Source organism: Rhincodon typus, chromosome 5 (genome assembly GCF_021869965.1).
Source record: "Rhincodon typus isolate 14 chromosome 5, sRhiTyp1.1, whole genome shotgun sequence".
Lineage (NCBI taxonomy): Eukaryota > Metazoa > Chordata > Chondrichthyes > Orectolobiformes > Rhincodontidae > Rhincodon > Rhincodon typus.
The window spans coordinates 17218647-17242346 of NC_063336.1; the positions used below are offsets into that span (position 1 = coordinate 17218647).

A 23700-nucleotide genomic window follows, 5' to 3' on the forward strand; every position below is an offset into this window, starting at 1 on the left:
ACTCAGTTGATTCCAGATAGAGAGAGATTTGCTTATGAGTCATTGAGTAGATTGGGCTTATACACATTGGAGTTTAGAAGAATAAGAGAAGACTTCATTGAAATGTACAAGGTTCTTAGGAGGCTTGACAAGACAGATATGGACAGTTCTTTTCGCTTATCTAAGAGTCTAGGACTACAGGAAATAAATCTCTGAGTAAGGGGTTGCCAATTTAAGAGAGATGAGGAAGAATCTTTTCTCTTAGAGGGAAATGAATATGTGGAACTCTTTACTGCAAAGGGCTGTCAAGGCTGTATAGTAAGTATATTCCCGGCTAAAATGGACAGATTTTTAATCAGCAAAGGAAACCAAGGGTTATGGGAATAGGTGGGAAAGTGGAGTTGAGGATTACCACTTATATCTCATGGATTATAAAAAGCACGAGCAAAGATGGTTTTGGAGATAACTCACTCGAGTATCAAATTCATACCTTTTGCACTCATAACAGATTAAGCCTGGGTTGTACCAATGTATGATTAGCCAAAACATGACTTTTTTTTTCTTTCACCACAGTTTATGCAGCAATGAAGTGGAAATTGTTCAAGATTTAAATATACCACTCACAAACTTGGGCATTTAAATAACAAATAATCATTGATATAATGTACACATTGTTTCTATTTGCTTTCTAGAATGAGGTTCTTAAAAACCATTATATTTTAATTTCTGGTTGAAAGATCCTAGCATCATTCCATTGATTACCTTTGTTGTTGGGTCATATGTTGCTAGGGTCTGGATGCCTCTCACATTACTACCATGTCCACGTTCTGTCATTGCAAACATTCCAGTAAATTTTAAGTCCTACAATTTGATTAGGGAGAAACAAAAGGCATGACATGAATACACAAGAGTTGACTTCTTTTACTCATTTCCTGTTTAGCTTCAAAATGCAGTTTGCAATACATTGCTAAGGCAAAATGATTTCTATCTCTATTCGGTAACAAAGTAAGTACTTATGTATTGTGGCTTTGATACCTTGGCTGTATTGCTAACAAGTAGTCAAGCATAAAATTCTCTTTTGCATATTTAAATCCCTTTTCACCTCCAAACACTACATTTTGTTCATCTCCCCATGTTCTTTCATTCAAATGGCTACCATGTTCTCAGTCACCTGGTGTGCATGCTTTAACTCAGTGACACAGAGGAAAGAGTTATACTCACCAAGCCAGGCCTACAAACACTAATCAGTCAGGATACACTTTTAATACTATGTTGCTCTAGGCAGTCCGTTGCAAATGTGAACTGAAAAAGTTTTTGTGTCTTGTGTAATTTTGTGAACAGAGCTGTAAAACAAGATGATCCTCAAAACAAAAAAAAAACTACAAGAAGTCAGCAGCTGCTGTACAGTCAGTCAGTTATATAGTACCTTGTTTTAATTCTAACTTTCTGTGTTGAATAAAAGAACTGAAAACTTGGAAAGGAAGGCAAGCTTTAGGTGTGCCAGTGATAAGGATGAAAGAGGTTAAGCGGGACAAGGCACTTAAAACAAGATCAAGATGTGGAAAAGGAAAGAACACAAAAATTGCTGAACCAAGGAAATGTAAACAAACATGTATAAACAAACAAACAAGAAGTGCCCATCTTCTGTGGTTACATTCCTGCCCAGGTGTCCTTAGAGACGGAGTACACAGAATCCGCCAAAGCTCTCAATGCTTTTTGAAAGACGTGGGCACCGCTGGGGATTCATTGCTTTATTAACACCCCCCCAACTCCATTTTGATTTGGCCCCTTCACGTCCTCCTTACCCCTCCCTCACTTTTGATGGTTTGCATTGCCTGTAACAGGCTTTGCCTATAAATATCCAATTGGCTGCACAGGCTTTACTGGTGGCAGTTGATAGTTAAAAATAAAAGAAATACACTGTGATTTGGTGGTGGGCAAGTCATTCAGCTCTGTGTGATAACACTTCCGGACATTAAGAGAAAAAAAAAAGTAATGGACTTGATTTGTCAAATTACAAAGAAAATCATAATATATGTAAAAGTAACAGCTGAAACAGGACTTCAATTGGGTCAGGACAGGCAATTAAACCCTCCTAGATATAAATAAATTTCAATTTCACTTTCTTCTTCCTACAGATCTTCATTTTGGGTTCATTGTTCATTAATTCAGCAATTACATAAAAATTAATAATTGAATTAAAAGAAAGACAATTACCATACTACCGAGGTCTAACTTTAATTAAAATGTATTAACAATTATTCCAATGCAATAAACTAACTAGTGAGTCCCATGATTAATGCAAATTCTCAATCATTCATCAAACTGCTGTTCAATGTTCTTCTAGAGAACGGTACAGATAAGTTCAGGAACCAATTTCGTCCTGCATTTGAGGGATTGTAGACAATTCCCTGATTGCATCCAACAGTAACCATAAGTTAAGCGGTGATCCCCATTATTCATGACACTATTTTTGTCAAAAGCGTTTGTCAGCAGATTTCATCAAGAAATATTGGCTTATCAAATAACCTTTCAGCCTGAATCAATAATTTCTGTACCCTTAAAAAGAAAGTCTACTATTTTCCCCCTCAGTCCACAGTAGCAAGAGAAACGTGCCATAAGATCAAAAATGCTCTGCTCCTATGATGCTGCTTGGCCTGCTGTGTTCATCCAGCCCTGCACCTTGTTGTCTCGGATTCTCCAGCATCTGCAGTTCCTACTATCTCTAAAAGAAATTTATGCAAATTGGATCTACTCAAAAGGAGTTTACTTTTCTGAGGTAGTATCATCGCTCTTATCTCTTGGTTACCACATCAATACACCAATGAAACATATACTTTGACACCTAGATACTTGTGGTTAATAATTATTTCAATGTCCAGATCATGAATCTTCATCTTCATAGAAGCAATATTCTTAATTGGCTTTTTCCAAATGTTTATAAGTAGTATGTTTGTCCTGTTTTCATTCAGTTTAAGATAGTTATTATTGCACTATTTCATAAACTTCTCCAACAAATTCTTACGGTTTATTTCACTATTTCGTTTAAGGTCCACAAATACTGTGCCATTGACATACTTCAGGATTGCAATGTCACCATGCCCTAATCAATAACCATTCACGTAGAGGAAGAAAAGCAAAGGTAAAAGTACACAGCCCAGAGGAGATCCTGTATTCATTAACATAGGCTCCAGAAGAGTAAGACCCATTTAATAGTGATATGTAGGGTAACCCATCAGGACAGGAAAACTTGCACTTGTATAATGCCTTCGTGACTACTATTCTTCCCAAAGCACTCCACAGTTAATAATGCTCTTGTTTTGAAGTGTAATTGCTAGGATAATGTAGGAACCGTGGTAGTGTGAAAACACGTACCAATACAGTCAAGAACAGCTTCTTCCCTGCTGTTATCAGACTTATGAATGGACCTCTCATATATTACCATCTTTCTCTGCACTTTTTTTGTAGCTGTAACACGATTTTCTGCATTCTGTTCTATTACCCTGATGTACTTTTGTAGGTTATGATTTGTCTGGATAGCACACAAAACAATACTTTTCACTGTATCTTGGTACATTTGACAATAACAAATCAAATCAAATGTGACCAGATAATCTGTTTAGTCTTTCTAGAGAAATAAGATTTATATTTTAAAAGAAATGGATACTAATATTAAACCAGAGCCAATATTATAGCACAAGATTGAATAAAGAAATATTCCAAATAGATTCTCTTTGAATTAAGCAGGGCAACAACAAAAGGACCACCATGCTGGTGGACATGAATATCACCAGGTGTACAACATAAAGTTATGAATGAAGCTTGTGGACAAACCGGAGAGATACCTAGAAGCACGGTTGTGAAAGTAGGAGATTTCAATTATCCAAAAATATTCCAGGACTAGGAAAATGTATGTGTGTGTTCAGAACTGTATTTCCCATCAATATCTTTCAAACCTAAAAAGTACATTAAAGGATCATATGACTCATTTCTGGGTAAAATGAAAGATGATCAAAATGTACATGAACATTTTGGAAAGCTATTGCAGTATAAATGGATTCAGTAGGATAAAAGGAAATATGGCAAATCTAAGAGCAATGCAACAGGATAGTAAAATAAATTAACTTATTTTGAAATAAGTGGCCTTTGCTGCATTAAACAATGGAATTAATTTTTATTTGTTCAGGTGATACGGATGTCACTGGCTATGCTAGCATTTATCACAGATCCATAATTACCCAGAAGCCATTTAGGCGTCCACCACATTGCTTTGGATCTGGAGTCATATATAGACCAGATCAGATAAGAATGGCAGATTTCCCCCACTAAAGGACATTAGCAAACCAGATGGAATTTTATGTCAATCAACAATAGTTACATGTCACCATTAGGCCAGCTTTTTATTCAAGTTCACCCATCTATCATGGTGGGTTCAATCTTATGCCCCCAGAACATTCTGGAAAGCTAGTCCAGTGAAATGCCCACTATGCCACTGACTCCCCAAATCTGCCTCTAGATCAACAATTGAAAAAACCTTTTTAGGATGGACGAGTCTAAAACTAGAGTGCACAGGAGTAAGATGATATGAGAAAGATTTTAAAAGGATTTAAGGGGCAATGTTTTCATGCAGAGGGTGGTGTGTGTATGGAACAAGCTGCCAGAGAAAGTAGTGGAGGCTGGTACAATAACAACATCTAAAAGGCATCTGGATGGGTACATGAATAGGAAGGGTTTAGAACGATATGGGTCAAATGCTGGAAAATGGGACAGGAATAATATAGGATATCTTATCGGCATGGACAAGTGGACAAAGGGTCTGTTTCTGTGCTGTACAACTCTATGACTCCATGACTCTAATAAATAAATGGGTAGAAATCTAGGAGCTAGTTGCATCATAAATATCTGATGCATACAAGGTTTTGGAATAGTGAATTTTGAAAAACTGAACTGGTCAGCAAAAATTGGTTGTATGAAATATATAATAGTGTAGTTTTGTTTAAGTATATAGCATCACTTACCTTTAGGGGTTGAAACCACTTTTCAATGTGTTCTTGGCTTCCAAGGTTGATTATTGCCCCACCAAACAACCAACAGACCACACCCATCTGCAGGACAGGAACAGGAAGAGAAGCAAGGTTGACACAATTAGACGCATTTTCAGCACTGATGGTTTCCTGATTAAGTTTGCAATACAGGCCAAATAGGCAATTGATTCACATTGCCAGAAGTTCCAGAACCACAAATTCCCAAAGCTGCAATCAATGTTGAGTGAGGAGCGAAGGGGATGATAGAGCGATAAAAATGGGAATTTGGAATGGCGTTCATGTTCATTTAGTGCAATTGATCATTTTCTCCTCAAGTCTACCTTCTCAACTTAGGTTTAATAAATTCTCATAAATTTCATCCATGCCACTTTTGGGTCAACCAGCAAGATAAAGACTATTTCGGAGTTAACAAGCTCAATTTCTGTTTTTTCCTTCAATATCTCAAGTTACTGGTGTGATATACTGAGGTCTGAAAAAGAAATGAAAAGCTACCTAGATAAATGGAATAAGTGAATACTGGTTGAGAGCATAGATTTACTGAATAAGAAAGTATCTAAGTCTTTAATTTGTACAAACCAAGTTTAGTCTACTTAGATTGTAATTTATAGTTGGCATTTAAGTTGAAATCTAAAATTTAAAATTCTGAAGTTGCAAGATTTGAGTAGGTTTGTTTTCAAAGGGTGCAGTGAAACAGCAGCCTTATTAAGAACTAGCTGGATTCTCATTATCCAACTCAGGTAGGGTCTTTGTGTTGGGTTCATATCTTAATAGGCAACTTAGTGCACTCTTGTGAGAGTGACTTACAATGAAATGATGGAGGTGAGCATCTCAAAGAGTTTCATGGAGGAAGAAGAGATACTTAGTTATCTTTGCCTAAACAAATCAGTTGATTAGCAAATAGGATTGATCGGTACTTCTAGTTTTCAATGTAAAAATAAGGTCTTCAGTTTGTGTTTAGGTCTCTAAATTGATATGAGTAAATATAGAGTTAAGAAGGGGCATTTTTCAAGTGTAAACAGCAGGGATACTAACGTAATTTAATTAATAACTGAAATAAAATATAATAGAGATAGCAGGTTAGGTGAAATGCTGCAGCACATGGGAGCTGTTGGACACCTAGGCTATCCACAGGAAACACATCTGTATCAGGGGCTGTATCATACAATTTTGATGCAGACAGGTTGCTTCACTTTGTGGGAGAGTCTAGGGCCAGGGGGCATAATCTCAAGTAAGGGATCACCCATTTAAGACAGAGATGAGGAAGATGTTTTTCTCTTAGTGGGTAGTGAATCTGTGGAATTCTTTATCACAGAGGGACATCAAGGCTGGGTCATTAAGTTTATGCAAGGCTGAGATAGACAGATTTTTAAATAGTGGGGGAAATTGAGGGTTCTAGGGAAAAGGCAGGAGTGTTGGGGAGCATCACATCAACCATGTTCTCACTGACTTGCATAACAGCCTTGACGGTTGAATGCTTCTGCTCCTACATCTTCTGGTCTTATACTGTCTGTCTCCTATAAGCCAGCCAATCTGCTTCTTCATTCAATGTGCCTATACCATGAGCTCTTATTTTCTGCAATTACCTTGCTTGTGGTGCCTTACCAAATGGCTTCTGGAACTAAAAATAGTAAATGCTGGAAAAGCATGGCAGGTCTGGCAACATAGTAGTGGAAGAAACAGAATTAACGATTTAAGTCTAATATGTCTCTTCTTGTGTCCCAAGTCCCTCCTGAGCCCAAGAATGACAGTTTTGATTTTCCCACTGTTTCTTGAAACTTATCTAAGTATGTCGGGTCACATTTTAACTCTAAGTGAATGGATTTTAATTGAGTCAAAAGCTCACCCATCCTGCAGTTGGTAACTCCTGTAACTTGACTTCCTGCAGGGAAGAAAACTTCAGTGCCAGTGCTTATTTTGAGAGAAAATTCTAATTTGAACAAAATATTATCATAGAAACATGGAAACGAGGAGCAGGAACAGGCCATCATAGTAAATGGAGTGCTTTCTGGGTTTACAGTATCTAAGCATTATTTTGGCTATAAAACTGATTGCCATTATGCACTTTGCAAATTTGTCAGTTATCCGTACAGTGTTTGACCCTTTTTTATGCAATGATAAATTATATTGACTGGAAAGTACAGCGCTCATTCTGGTGTTCTTGACCTCATGCTTGAATTACTGTTCAGTTACATTGTCCACACTGAAAACTATTCAAGGCCTTCATTTGTTTTACTTAGGAAGTTGTTGATTGTTCCAGAATGCTGTGGATTATCTCAACTGCTGTGGTGAAATTTGTATCAGCTGTGAAAATATGAACAAAGTCTTCAGAGCAGATTACTGGACATATAATGGCATGAAATGTCCTAAGTGAGATGGAATCACAATTTTATTTAAGCTTTTTAGTTACCCATCCTTAATTGATGACAGGCTGTGGAGATCCTCAATGGACTTTCTAGCACTGAACTTCATCAAATTGGTGACAAGAAGAGGGGAATAAATATCTTGCCAGAGCTAAACTTATCCAATTAATTTCTCTTGTCACCATCCATTTCACCAACACCAAGAAGAGGAAACCTCTGCCTTTGAAGTACTCTACATGGTCCTGGTCACCATATTATAAAAAGGATACACGAGTACCCAAGCATACAGATGATATTTACAAGGATGATATCAGTAAAGCAAGGGCAAACATTATCGGAAAAGGGTTCACAGACTGGGTCTCTTTTCTATTAATGAAAAGACTGAGGGCCTACCTAATCAAGTTATTCAAAATAATGAACGGTTTTGATTGATTAGATTTACAGAGAACGTTTCTTCTTCTGGAGAATAATCCAACTGGAGGTCAATGTAAGATGGCCACCAAAACGTCCAATAGGAAATTCAAAACTAACTTCTGGGCGGCACGGTGGCTCAGTGGTTAGCTCTGCTGCCTCACAGCGCCAGGGACCCTGGTTTGATTCCAGTGTCTGTGTGGAGTTTGCACATTCTCCCTCTGTCTGCATGGATTTCCTCCGGGTGCTCCGGTTTCCTCCCACAATCCAAAGACGTGCAGGTTAGGTGAATTGGCCATGCTAAATTGCCCTAGATTAGGTGGGTTATAGGGGGATGAGTCTGCGTGGGATGCTCTGAGGTTCGGTGTGGACTTGTTGGGCCGAAGGGCCTGTCTCCACACTGTAGGGATTCTATGATTCTGCTGCAAAAGAGTGGTGAGAACGTGAAACTCGTTTAAACAAGTAGTAGTTGAAGCAAACAGCTATATTTAAGGAGAAGCTAAATAAGTACAAAAGGGAGAAGGGTACAGGGGATTATGATGACAGACTAATGTGAAGAATGATGGGATGTTGAGGCTCAAGTGAAGTATAACTGCTGGCACAGACTGTCTTGGGGAAGTGGCCTGTTTCATTGTTAGATGTCCTACATATCCTATGATGCTGCACCAAAGAAGCATATTTGTGCCAGCTGTTTGTAAGAAATATACAATTAGTCCCTCTCCCCTACTCTTTCCCCAAAAGCCAGGTATCATTTTTCTCCTTTAAGGATTCACTCCGTTCTCTTCTGAACTGTATTCTTGAATCTACTTGAGTCTTCCTTTCAGACAATATATCCCAAATTGTAATCTTCCTATTGACTCTCTCCAAATTCTTTAGAATTTTGAATAATTTGATTAAATCCCTCTTAACTGTTTCTACTCTAAAGTGAAAAACCCCAGGCTCTCCATACAACTGAAGTTTCCCAAAAGCTGTTACTATTCATAAAATTTCTCTAAAGCACACTCTTTTAGACTGTGATATCCTTTCTTCTTGATGAGGTCCTCAAAACTCCATCTCCAAAGTAGACAGCCATCGGTCAAAAATTAATCTCGGGATTGTAAAGAAAAAAATGCCTTGACCAGATATTTATCCCTACAAGCTTTGCCCATTCCTCATCTCTTGCAGCTGCTCCAGAGTAATCTTTTCTCCCCACTTCCCTCCCCCAGTTGCCACCTGATCTTTTTCATCACTCCCATCATTAAACACATATCTTTTTTCCTATTCAAGCCAATGCAACTTGCAACTTAGATTTGTTCTTTAAACAAATTATGAAACTTCCACTAAGCTAGGACTTTCAATACATATTAGGAAATATGTAATGCACAATTACTCTTATTTCATTTGTTTTAAATATAGACTAGATATTACAGAAATTAGTCATTTATTCCAATACATCAATGCCAGTGTTTACATTTTACATGAGCCTCCTCCCCTCTCTTCATCTATTCCCAAGAGCATAAACTTTGATTCCTTTCTCACTCATGTTTTTGTCTAGTTTTCCTTTAAAGCTACAGTGCTATTCTCCTCAAGCTCTGAAGGTCACCAAAACAGAATTCTAACCAAGTTGTTTTGCAAAGTTTTCCGATTAATCTTTACCTTTACTCCAGTCGTGAGGTCAGCTGTAGAAAGTACCTCTCCAATTGCCAGACTTTTATTGACACAGTGCTTTTTCTTTTCTATCTAAAAGAGGCAACATGAATTCATTTTTAAAAAAATCAAATACCATAGATCCCACAGAATAAATTCATGTTTTCAAAGTAGGTGGGTGAGTGAGGACTAGAGAAGGCCCCACTTGGCATCTAGTTATCATATAATATAAATGGAGGCTTAAAAGGTAATCACACTCTCAACCTTTGGGTCAGAAAGATCCAGGCACTTACAATAGGGGACAATGTTCAAGGTTAGGATAAACAACCTTTTAAAAGGGTGGCACAGTAACTCAGTGGTTAGCACTGCTGCCTCACAGTGCCAGGGACCCAGGTTCAATTCCAGCCTCGGGTGACTGTCTGTGTGGAGTTTTGCACATTCTTCCCATATCTGCGTGGGTTTCCTCCGGGTGCTCAGGTCTCTTCCCACAATCCAAAGATGTGCAGGTTAAGTGGATTGGCTGTAATAAGTTGCCCATAGTGTCTAGGGTGGGAAATGCAGGGATAGGGTGGGGTGTGGGTCTGGGTGGGATGCTGTTCGGAGGGTCCGTGTGGACTCAATGGGCCAAATGGCCCGCTTCCATACTGTGGGGATTCTAAGATTCTCAAAAACAAAATATCTAAGCACAAGTTTTCAGCTACAGATCATTCTGCCTAGTACATTATAATCTAAACTAAGATTTCATGTAGAACAGTCCCAGGTGCTTCACAGCTAACCAATGATCTTCAAATCACGTCAATATTGTCACTTTGGCCAGGTTATGCACAGTAATATCCAATCCATATCTGATGATACTGTTTGAGGGTAGTGTTGATTGGGACATCAGATGAACCCTCTGCTTTTTTTTAATGTTTACACTGAGCTATAGTGCAGTTTTGATCATGTACTTATGTCCTGGATTTGGCAAGGAGAAAATGGCCTTTTCATTTAAAGGTGAGTACTTTCACTGAGTCAAGGTAACAACTGAAGAGCATCAACTTAACTTCCATACATTTGAATTCGACACCTTGCAGTTATATCACCCACCATTCCTTTAGCTTTGCTTACGGCTCCACCAGGACATAGAAACTGATACATTTTTGCTCTTCCAGCCTTAGACTGTTCCATCTTAATTCAGTCCTATTTATCTCATATGCTTTTGTCCCAAAATTTGAGCTGTGATGTAACCTCCATGGCTCAGAAATAAAATCAACTTGTTACATTTCTGTCCAATTGCAGTGCTAATCTAAATCATCTTGTAAATCCTTTTCTCTGCCTTTTTGTCACCACACTTTGAATGTTGTCAATGAGGTACAGTTTCTAATCAAAACCTAACTATAATCCAGAATCCCACATGCCATTAACTTTTTTGCTGTTTACAAGTTTGTGTTATCAGCTGTACATTTGCAAGCCATGATCTTTCTATTACCATGTTCTCCTACTCAAAGTACTCACTATTGAATTTTGCACATTTTTCAACATTAATCACTTTGGAACTACAGGAAGCATGTTAGGTATCTTAGGTAAACTTGGTCTCACAAGCAGAAATTGAATATCAGTAAATAACATTTATTTTTACTGATGCTAATTAAGGAACCTATATCAGCCAAGGCACTGGAAGACAGAACTCCTGCTCTTCTCTAATGCCAAGCATCTTTGGCATTCACCAAAGGGGTCAGGATGGGACCTCAGCTTAACATCTTGTCCAAAAAGCCAGCACTTTAAACACGAAGCATTTCCTCAGTATTGCACAAATGTCTGTGCAATGTCTGTCAAAACTATGGGAACAGACCATGGAGGACAATTACATATCCATCTCTACTCAGTTTAAGACCGTATCCTACTGGAGAGGGGTACTTTATATTTGGGCATTGTGTGACTGATCAAGGGACCTAACATTTGACTCTGTTTCCTCTATTTCACCTGCCAAAAACCTCCTTCTTGGTACCCCTACCCCATTCCATTTAGCTCTCTCCAGGAATTTACCTGGGATCCCTGTAGAGGCCCCATTGTAGTACTGGCAGTGACCGTTTCTGGTGGCACTCCCAGTACAGAAGTGCTGCCAGCTGCTGATTGGCCAACAGGCTTTCCATCTTGCACCAGGCTTCATTTAATGCAAGGCCGGACCCAAGGCAGGCACCTGATTTTTACTACTTTCTTCCGGCCTCGCAAAATGGGTTCCGACCAGTGGATGTGAACCCCACCTTAAAGCATTTAATTCTACTCAATGTTCATTCTATTTGCCTAGATGAATAGGATTGATTTTTTTCAAGTAAATACCTGTTCTTCCAACTGTTGCTGAACGATTGGTAACTTTATGACAAACTTGACTCGCTCAGAAGACAAATCCCGCATCTCTTCCAGACTCAGATCATACCTAAATAAAAATTGATTACCGAAATCAAAGTTTTTTAATCACCGAATATTATCGTCCCCATGCACAATTTCTCAAACAATTAGCGTACTTCACACCTACAATTCTAATGTATCTTAAATAATTATTGAAAGCATGAGAAAATTAGAGCTCAATATCAGCGAACACTTGCACATGAGAGGCATAAAATAATTGTATCAGTCAAAGCTATCATCTGTTTATCCTTTTATATTCCGATACGCAACTTACATTCATCTTACATGAGTAACGTCGTAAAAGTTGCCAAGGGACTATATAGGAGGGTCAAATACTGACACCAAGGCACATGGCAATATTAGGCTGGTGACCAAGCATTGATCTGAAAGCAGGCTTTTACAAAACAATCTACTGGAGACAGAAAAGTAGAAAGTCACAGCAATTAGGGAGGGATCTCCTGGGCCTGTGGTCTATTCAACTTCAGGCATGACCACTAAAGCAAAGAAAAAAAAGAGGATGCATAAATGTGCATTGGAATAGCACTGATATCTTTAAGAATTGACAGATTACAGAAATAGGAAAAGAAACAGCCAAAGAGGCAGTTGAACCCAAGGGAATTTTAAAATCCAGATTGTCAAACCAAGAGCCAAAGGAACCCAGGGCTGAGTTAGGACTTTGACAGCAGAGCTTTGGATGAGCTGAATACAGACATAGAAGATTACAAAGGATATAAAGAGTGAGAATCTAGCCAGGAAAGCAGTTGAATAGTCAGATTTGAACAGAATAAAGGCACAATGACAGTGGATGAGCTAAAGCAGGGCCTGAGGTGGAGATGTTATAAAGTTGAGGTAGGTAAGCTTGATAATGGAGACAATATGACAGCTTACGGTCAAATAAAGCACTAAAGTTGTGAACTGTCTGGTTAAACCTTGGACAGTAACTAAGGAGAAGGATGAATTCAGTGGTTAGAGAACAAGGTTTGTAGTGGGGATGACTGTTCTGTCTGAGCAGCACAGCCACTCCATCAAGTGCAGCACACTTAATTAGTGCAGCCATGCAATTTTTGATGGTTTGGTGAGGTCTACTGCCACTCTATCACATAAGCAAAGAATAGATAGACTTCAAAGACAGGAAATAGTTGGATGAAAGTCAGACCTGACAAGATAGTTCAGATGAAATAGTAGTCAAAATTTACCCATGTCAGTAACAGGAGCCAAAGCTATCTAAACCCAGGGATGGAAATATTATTGCTAGCGATGGTGGGAAGGAGAACAATAGCTTTAATCTTCCCAGTAAGAACTGGGAGGATGTTTCTGCTCATCCACTACTGGGTGTCATAATCAGAAACAATGGCGGGGCTAAGTGAAATGACAATGAGGAGAGCAGCGTGTTGTCCGTGTACATGTGGAATCAGGTGGTGTGTTTTAGAATGACACCAAAAGGCAGAATACAGGTGAGAAAATAGCAGGGCACCAAGGGTGTTTCCTTTTAAAACTCTAGAAGTAATGACTCCCTAATGGAATGCAATTAAGAGTCAGCCTCTGCGCTGTGGCTCTGGAGTCACATATAGGCAAATTTCCTTCCTTTAAAAAAGAGTATTAGTGATCCAGATGAGTTTTTACAACAATAACCTCTACTGAGATTAGTTTTCAATTCCACGTTTTATTAACTGAATTTAAATTCCACCAGCTGCCATGGTGAGCCTCGAATCTATGACCCTAGAACATAATCTGGGCCTCTAGATTAGTAGTCCAGTGACATTATGACTACACCATCATTTTCCTTTAAGGAATACCAGGATGCAGGAATATGTTCAAATCACTTGTCTAGTAATGAAATAGATTTTTATTTCAACAGCGTGGATGGAAATCCTGCAGGATATATAGAATCCCTACAGTGCAGAAAGAGGCCATTCAGACCATAATGACACTCCAAAAAGCATCCCACCCAGATCAAGTCCCCTTATCCCTGTAACCACACATATACCCTGGCTAATCCACTTACCCTGCCATCTCTAGACACTATGGGGCAAATTACCAAGGCCATTCCACCTAACCTGCATGTCTTTTGACTGTGGCAGGAAACCTGACCACACAGTGGAAACCCACATAGACACAGGGAGGACATGAAAACTCCATACAGTTAGTCATCCAAGGCTGGACTCAAACCCAGGTACCTGGTGCTGTGAGGCAGCAGCGCTAACCACTGAGCCACCATGCCACTCAGGAGGCATACTGGACACATTTTATTAACTAACTTGATTTTAAATTCCATTACCTACATGTATTTTTTAAAACTTCTTTATTGCAATAAACACATTGAGGTGCCTTGCAAGGGCTATTATGAAATAAAGTTGACACATATTAGGATAATTGGCCAAAAGCTGTGTCAAAGTGGTAGGTTTTATTAAGTGTCTTAAAGGAAGAAAATAAATCGTAAAGAGACAGATGGGTTTAGAGAAGGAATTCTAAAACATAGGATTTAGACAGCTGGAGGCACAAACAAACAGCAATGGAAGTTGGGAATGTTCAAGAGGCCAGAACCAAAGAACACAGTTAATGTCAGAGGGTTGTGGGGGTTAACAATGTTAAGGAGGATTAAACAATACAGGAACTTGAACACAAGAATGAGAATTTTACATTTGAGGCATACAAAGAGGATTAGGTCCCTCGAGCTTGTTTTGCCCTTCAATTAGCTCAGGACTGATCTGATACCTAATTCCACGTTACTGTCATTGTCCCAGATTCCTTAACATTTTGGATAAAATACCATCAATTTCAGATAATGATTTTTTAATTTTAAATCCATTATCAGATGATGGGAGACATCCAAATTTCCATGATGATTTGCTTTTAGAATTTTTTCCTATTTTCACTCCTAAAAGATTTGGGTCTAACCTTTAGATATTGCCCCTGGCAGCCAATATGTAAACACAAGGGTGATCGATACAAGTTAGGGTATCAGCAGCAACTATGCAATCCACTTTGTTAGACCACCATTCTGGCACAAAGATCAATACTAACGTAACCGACTCCATGTCTGATATTCTTAAAAGACACGGATTTACACAGGTTCTGCTCATATCTCAGAAATATCTCAATAACCTTCAAACATAACAAATGGTTTTATTTGATACAGATCAGCTGAGGTAACTCCTGCTTCCCTGATATGAATGTTTGCTGCTCCTGCTCTGATTCTCTGCAGCTAAGAAATCTATTGTCACAGAATATTAAACCCAGTTGCAAATCCACAAGATAACTTTCTATTGTCTGGAATGAAGTAACTGATCAATACTCAGGGCATCAATACTGACAGTGGTTAAGACAGACAAGTTGTCAATACTAATTTCAAGACCCTCCAGGAACTATGCAACAAGCTTTCTACTTAAAAATCAAAGTCAGACTTGTAAAGTCAGCACAGATATGCACACAATGCCAGGCAAAACTGCCCAATAGTTCTGGAAGAATTCTGAATTTAGCATCAAAACATACTCAGTGGTCCATCTTATTAAGAGGCAAAAAAAAAACTGCAGTTGCTGGAATCCAAGGTAGACAAACAGGAGGCTGGAAGAACATAGCAAGCCAGGCAGCATCTGGAGAAAGGAGCAGTCAACGTTTTATAGTATCTCCGGAAGAACTATTATACCCGAAACATTGACTGCTCCTTTCCTCCAGATGCTGCCTGGCTTGCTGTGTTCTTCTAGCATCCTGTTTGTCCATCTTATTAATACCGTTTCAACGAACAGTATTCCGATAGGCATCCGGTTAGCTAGTCTGGAAAAGGGGTCTCCTATGAGACATTTCTTTGGGATCCTGAATGACGCTACATTAATGTCGAGTTATTTACAGTTTCCAAGTTCAGAGATTCAAGGGGCCTTCATCTTTAATCGAAGTATTCCCTATGACATGTTTTAGAATTTTAAAAAGTGATTTCAGCAAACTTCCCAACATCTTACGCGTCCATAAAAATGAGCAAAACAGGATATGGGATTGAAACAGCAGCAGGAAAGGCAAGGGGGAGGGGAGGATGGTCTCTAACGTCACGTAACAGTTCTCCGAGATACTCCATTCAAAAGATTTTAAAGCCAACGTAACCCGGAAAAGGGGTTCTGTCAGTTCACGCGGCCCGTCTAGTCCTTGTCCAGTCTCGACGTTTGCGCCGGCTACCTGTGCTGGGTGAACAGCTGGCTCTGGGCTGTTTGCTGACGGAGCTCGTTCTTCAGCTTCCAGTGTTGCCCGTCCAGGTACCTGGCCAGCGAGGTATCCCTGATGCCGAGTCTGCCCCGCACAGAATCCTCCTCTTCCCCCTCTTGCTGCTGCAGCTGATGATCCTTCGGCATGATTTCTCAGTCTGTAGTCTATTATCCTCCTCCAAATCGATACCTTATCCCAGGCGACAATGTATCCCTTTTTTTCCGCTCTGGTTACTTCTCGCGCATGGCACAGGCTGGGCTCGCGCTGCAGGAGCCGCGTCAGCGCGCGACGCGGAAGGCGGAGCGCCGCTGCTGCAGGTACCAGGAGCAACCCCACTGTCTTGTTTCCAACAGGTTATCCAATCTACCTTCAATGCAATAAGCATTTTTAAGCACTGCTTTTTTCTCTCTTTTTCCCCTAAAATAAAAATTGGATCTTAAAACGACGGAGTTTTGTTTTGTATTGCAAATCTGACGTTATACTTAAAATGTACCGTTAAATAACACTCAAACCAAAACTAAACTGAGGTTGCTCAGTTGGTAACAACTTCTGATCCTATTAACTTAGTCACGCTGGTAAATATTGTTCAGGATTGCAGATAGATACAAATCGTGAACTAAGGGGAAGTGATGGCTTAGTGGTATTATGGCTAGACTATTAATCCAGAGGCCCAGGTAATGTTCTGAGGAACAAAAACCGAAATTGATGGGAAAATTCAGCAGGTCTGGCATCATCTGTGGAGAGAAAGCCGAGACAACATTTCAAATCCAGTTACCATTCTTCAGAACGGTTTCTGAGTTTCTCCAGCAATTTGTTTTTGTTTCAGACTTTCAGCATCTGCAATTTTTTTTTGTTTTATGTTCTGGGGGCTGGGTTCAAATCCTGGCATGGCAGATGGTAGAATTTGAATTCAACTAAAAACCAATTAATAGTGATCCCTTTGTTGGGGGAAAACCCCATGTGGTTCACTGGGGAACCTCGAGGGAAGGAAACTTCTGCCCTTACCTGGCCTGGCCTACATGTGATTTCAGACCCACAGACACTTAACTTCCCTTTGGGCAATTAGGGATTTTCAATAAACATTGGTCTGCCCAGCGATGCCCTCAGCCTATGAATGAATAAACGATTGATTGTCTCCTCTGTAGGTGCCAAATGACTTTGTTTGCGTATTCAGTTTCTAAAAAAAGAGTCTGATTTCATTTTTTATTTTAGATGACAAGGTGTAGAGCTGGCTGAACATAGCAGGCCAAGCAGCATCAGAGGAGCAGGAAAACTGACGTTTCGGGTCTAGACCCTTCTTCAGAAATGCTCCTCTGATGCTACTTGGCCTGCTGTGTTCATCCAGCTCTACACCTTGTTATTTTAGATTCTCACTGTCTCTGAATCCCTTTTTATTTTGGCTGTTTTACTGAACCATTTAATTGTTCTTATAAAGAACATATTTTAACAGTAACTTTTAGCTCCTTTGAAGGAAAACATCCCAGCCTGCTTGACAGAAGTAAAATCAATGAAAAATTAATGCTGAGAAAGGGTAAGTTTTTGGGACAGATGAACAAATTGGGGGAGGGGATGACAAAGAGGAAGTATTAAAGGAGGAGTAGGATTGCCAATTCTCCAGGATTGCAATAGCATCTTCAGGAATTAAAAATTAACCTCTAGGACTCTGCTAAAAAGGAATAGAGAAACATTATAAGTATTTGCAGAAATATGCTGTGTCACCGCTGGCTTGCCATTGTGATGTAACCTCTACCTCTGTTGTAATTATCTTTGTGTGTAGTCTGTAGCTGCCATTAAACATACAGCATTTAGAATATAGTGTAAAGGTGGAGTAGCTGAAAGTGATTGAATGTTTAGAGATTTCAGAAAGCCAGCTATTGAAAAAGAAACATTTTAAATAGTCTTCAACCTTGAATTACAGGGTGCATTAAAATGGCTGTGCGTTTTCCATTCCCTTATGTTGTGAAAATGAAAGGAAATATGAAAGAGAATTTGATTTTCTTCCCACTTTCAAGGACAAAACTATAAAGTAGCTACAAAATTAATTAGAAAACCTGAGCATATAAAAGTTGCAACCCTGTCAATAGTGCAGAGGCAAGAATGCTACAAACTGTATTACAGCCTAGATGTTAATGAGGAGCAGGTGGCCTTGTGTCCCTTACTTCCCTCAGTATCCTCACATGCAACTGATCTGGTCATGGTGATGATTCAATTTCAAATACAACCAGCCTTTCTACTGCCTCCACTTCATCAACTTTTAACCTATCTAGTGTCTAAACTACCTCTTCCTGCACTATGATGTGGAAGTGCCAGTGTTGGACTGGGGTGGACAAGGTCAGAAATCATTTGACACCAGGTTATAGTCCAACAGGTATATTTGAAAACACAAGCTTTCGGAGTAGAAGGAGTAAGACTCCGAAAGCTTGTGTTTTCAAATAAATCTGTTGGACTATAACCTGGTATCGTGTGATTTATGACCTCTTCCTTCACTATGACTCGGGGAGTATTTTCTTCTTTAGTACAAATGTGCAAAGACTCTATTTTGTACCTCATCTATGCTGTAGTTTTTAATCCCCAATTGGCTGCATTATTCCTTTTACACACTTTCAGTATTCATATGTCCGTAGAAGACCTGTATGTCAGCTGCCAATCTCTTTGCAATCTCTTTGTTTGGTTACTTTGTTTCTGTTTTCACTTATCTTCTGATCTTTCTGTTCTGCCTAATTCTCACTTATAATATCAAGTTGATATGTCATTTTTCCCCATTTACTGCTTCATCTCTATCTCTTTTTATCTTGAAGTGGACACTTCTGGGGTTAGCCTGATCTCCCAAATAAAAACACAATCCTCACAGAGCTCAAAAAATAAGTCCTTAACCCCAAAACCAAAGAAAACAACCTTAAATGTAATAGTATTCGCCATGCTGTCCAGCCACTTTTAGTTCCCATTGGTTGCAGAAGGGCTCAAAACTATTGGCAGACAACATGTTTCCCCTATTGGTGTATTTGGATACAGGCATAATAACAGAGCAGAGGTAGGGCGCAAGAGCAACGAACTCACACTGGCTGCCTCCAGAAACTAACAAGGTACTAAAGTGCTATCATTTTGTGTAATTTAAGATGCAAATTTCCTTTAATAAGAGGAATTTTTTTTTTCTAGGCCTCAGCCTGAAAATGCAATGAGTAAATGGATTTCTTGTCATAAAAAGGGCAATCAATAAAATGTCCTTCCACCATCCTGTCAATTATATGATGCTGTGGAAATGGAATTGATCAATGATGATGAGAATAAATCCATCAATTAGTCCACAACTGAACCAGACATGATCCAAAAAATGAACCAGAGCAATGGAGAGTTTTAGAAACCACACGTCCAACATCACCCATTCCCCTAATGCATGCAGGTATTTTTAAATCAACCTGTTCAGAGACATTATTACACAGTTCAGGGGCAGGTGGGATTTAAAACCCTGCGTCACAAGTTGGGACACAACCACTGCCTCACAAGCACCATATCAGGTGTACAGATACTACCTAGGCCTAATCATCTTCAGCTTCATCAATAACATGCCATCCATCATAAGGTTAGAAATGCAGAGCTTTGCTGTTAATAACATTGCTCAGTCCTATTGATAATATCTCAGATACAGAAGCATGCCTGCATAGAGTGAGACCTGGACAACATTCAGGTTTATGCTAATAAATAACTCGTAACATACCTGCCACACAGTGCTAGATAATGATCATCTGCACGGAAAGAATCCAACTCTTGATACTCAATGACATTACCATTTTTGAATCCCTCAATTATAAATATCCTGGGAGTTACCATTGTCAAGAAACTGAGTTGGATCAGCCAAATAACTGTTGTGGTTACAGTAGCAGGTTGTATGGTAGAGATTCTGTGGCCAGTAATTCAGCTCCTGTCTCCTCAAAGCCTGTCCACGTGACACATGTCAAAAGTGTGAATGAATACTCCACATTATCTGCAATAGTTTGATTCAGGACACAAGTTTTGGAGCTTTCAGTCCTTTTGCCAGAATGTTGTCACAGTCCATATCCTTTGTGCAGTGCCTTCAGTTTCTTGATATCATGTGGAGTGAATCACCTCCTGATGTCCCAATTACCTGTGACAAAAAAAAATGTATTGGATGCCAGATAAATACTATGGCTATATGCGCAGGTCAGAGGCTAGGAATCCTGCAGAAAGTAACTCATCTCCTGACTCCCCAAAGCCTGTCCACCATTTTCAAGGCATAAGTCAGGAGCGAGATCAAGTATTCCTCAGTTTCCTGGATGAGTGCAGCTCCAACAACACTCAAGAAGGTTGACACTGTCCAGGACAATGCAACCCACCTGACTGGCACCACATCCACAAATGTTCAACTCCTTCACATTCGATGCATGGTGGCAGCACTGTGTATCATCTACAAAATGCATCGCAGAAATTCTGGTAAGCCCCTTAGACAGAACTTTCCAAATCCACAACTATTACCAACTAGAGAGGCAAGGGCAGCAGATACATGGAACACTACATTCTGCAGCCCCATAACACACACTAATCTGACTTGAACATTTCTGAGCATTTCTTCAGTTTTGCTGGATGAAAATCATCTTCAGCAGCCTTGTGGAGCAGACCGACACTAATGGACTATAATGGTTCTGGAATGAAATCACCACCAACTTCTCAAGAGAAATTAGGGATAAACAATAAATGTTGCCCCAGCCAGAGAACTCATCTCATGAACTTTAGAAGAAAAATCTACACACAACTGCAGACCTGTTCCTTTACTGCAGCGAGCTGATCAGGAAGATAATGACATAAACACTGGTAAAGAGTATTGTTATGTAAACTGTGGGATATATTTTATATATATATATTTTAATATGACTTGAGGCCTGCCTTTGGAATGAATGGAATTTTGTTTATCTTAGATTGTTTTGCAATTCAGCAAATAATCGGGCCGCAAGGTTTGTTGAAGAGTTCTGGAACTTGTGTTATTTTTAAGTTTAAGGGAAATGCCCATAGCTTAGCAAGGGAGATGTTTTCTTATTGTTTTTTCTTGAGTTTTAGGCAGTTTTGTGAAGTCTTTGCACGGGAGTGACTGTATTGACCAATGCTCCTGAGCATCCCTGAGCATACAGGGACTCTGCTGTGAGTATTGCATGAGTGGTGTTTTTAGATACTGAACCAGGGATGTGTTTTGGGTTATGTACAAAAGATTTTTTGTCTTTTTTTTCATTGTTTTCAGATTACTGGTGTTACACTTTCATTATGTATTTTAAAATCTCTGAATTTATAGTATAAGTAGATGTTTTTGTTTATTTTATATTCATTTATTTTGTTAATAGACTTCTGTTTAATTGTTACAGAAAAATCTGCAGCATTGCATGTGTATGTTTCAAAGAAAGACCACTTTGTTAAAATCTGATCAAAATATGATTTGTCAAGTTGGGTTTCAATCTGAGATCTAACTTGTCCAGTAATAGCATCAGCTGGGTTCATAAAAACTGGTGACTTCTTGGGATTTGAATTCACTGGGTTGAAGAGGGTTTAAGTGGGATCTGTGGCAATCTTGTTAAAGTTACGGCTACAAAGTGGCTCTGTAGCATAAAGCAGCTGTGTTGTGGTAAAGTTTATTGAGCAAAATTTGAAGAAGGGTTCAATCTGGGAGTGGGAGATAGAACAGTGGATTATTTAATATTGACTAAAGCTAAACTGAGAGCTTTAGCAGATACATTGAAGGTAGACATAAAGCAGGATCACATTATGATGAGATGCTTCATGTGATTATACAACATTTAAAACTGGGAGAAAGAAACCTAACTTTCCCAGAGGCACTAGATACTAAAACATTTCAAGAGTTGGCTGATTTAGCTAAGGAATATTACAACCTAATGCTCCTTTAATTCTGAAACTCTATCAGTTTTACTCGGCAATTTGAGAACCAGGGGGATCTATATCAGGATTTTTGATGAGGTTAAGACGACTAGCAGAAGCATGTGATTTTGGTTTAACCCCAAGTGAGACGCCGAGATCCCGTTTGGTATGAGGGATTAATGATGTAACCATGCAAAAGCACCTACTAGCTGAAGGCCAACTGGACATCAAACAGGCACTATAATTGGCTTTGTCGTTAGAAAATGCAGCAAGTGGATCATATGAATGATAGGATGTGCCAATGGAAGTGGACACCCTTGTGACTGAGCTTGGGGAAAACTACTTGAATTAAGGCAATTGCAGCCTCACTTGGGACATATCATCAGCCTGTGCCATTTTCCAGGGGACGATGGAGAACATTTTTCAAGGTCTACCCCAGGTCGCCATTTATCTGGATGATGTGCTAATAAGCGGGAAGATCAATAAAGAGTATTCAGAGAACACGGACATAGTGCTTGAACGTTTCTTGTAGGCAGGTGTTTGCCTTAGGACAGAAAAATGTGTGTTTCACACACCCCAAGTGACCTACTTGGGCTACAGAGTAGACAAGGCCAGGTTACACCCATTGAGAAGATAAAGTGAGGACAATCAAAGGTTCCCAGGCTCCCATATCTGTCTGGAGCTTAGGTCTTTTCCGGGATTGAATTATTATGGAAAATTCATACGTAACCTGGCCTCCATCCTGGCATCCTTACATCTGCTACTGAAAAAGAGTCAGCCTTGGAAATGGTGATGTAGCGAAGATGTAGCCTTTGGGGAAGTGAAGAAGCAGCTATCATCATCTCAGGTGGTGGCACACCATGATCCAAGCGAGATGTGGTGCTGACATGCAATGCCTCCCTGTATGGTATCAGGGTAGTATTGGCTCATCTGTGGCTCAGCAGAGAGGAATGCCCGATAGCCTATGCTTCACAGATTTTAGCTGATACCAAACGAAAATGCTCCCAAATAGAGAAGGAAAGTTTGGCGTTCATCTTTGGTGTGAGAGAGTTCCATCAATACCTTTATGGACGTAAATTTGTAATAGTTACAGACAACAACCCCTGCTAGGGTTACTGAAAGAGGACAAGATTGTGCCGCCCATAGCTTGCAGTTGAATTCAGCAGTGGACTCTTATTCTGAGTGCGTACAAGTTGGAACACTGTCCGGGGGCCAAATGGCAAATGTGCATGCCTTGAGCCACCTTCCACTGATGTGTACATCATGGGTAGAGCCATCACTTGAGGAGACCATTCTGGTTTTAAACTTTCTGGACATCCTTCCGGTCACTGCTGACAATATCAGACTGTGAACACAAAAAGATCCTGTTCTGGCAAAACTAAAACAGATGGTGTTGTTGGGGGAAACAAAAAGGCCATCACAACCAGAATTAAAACCTTTCTGGACTTGGCGAGACCAGATTATTACAGAGGACAGCATATTATTATGGAGAGCAAGCGTGATTGTCCCAAGCAAAGGCTGCTACCAGATACTGGCTGAACTCCACCAGGGTCACCCAGCAGTTTCCAAAATGAAGATGTTAGCAAGAAGTTATGTCTGGTGGTGAGGACTGAATGTAGACATAGCCACATTGGTGGGGCAGTGATCAGGGTGCCAACAAGGACAAAAATTACTGCCAGCAGCTCCCCCACATTTGTGGGAACAGCTGGGTAAACCCTGAACTTGGCTACACATTGACTAATCTGGTCCTTTCATGGGGTCTATGTTCTTAGACATTGTGGACACCCATTCAAAGTGGTCGGACATACATAGAGTTAATT

At 39.6% G+C, this 23700-nt stretch overlaps 1 protein-coding gene across 1 annotated transcript in view; it reads right to left on the reverse strand.

Annotated features, from left to right (window-relative positions):
* LOC109927960 (acyl-coenzyme A oxidase-like protein) overlaps nt 1–16297 on the reverse strand; it is a 122143-nt gene extending 105846 nt beyond the window's left edge. The window contains exons 1-5 of the mRNA XM_048596861.1: nt 15977–16297; nt 11741–11837; nt 9431–9514; nt 4998–5084; nt 742–840 (exon numbers count right to left, since the gene is read on the reverse strand). Coding sequence (XP_048452818.1) covers nt 742–840; nt 4998–5084; nt 9431–9514; nt 11741–11837; nt 15977–16149 — 540 coding nt within the window. The 5' untranslated portion in view covers nt 16150–16297. The remainder of the gene's footprint in view (nt 1–741; nt 841–4997; nt 5085–9430; nt 9515–11740; nt 11838–15976) is intronic.
* Nucleotides 16298–23700: the final 7403 nt, after the last annotated feature.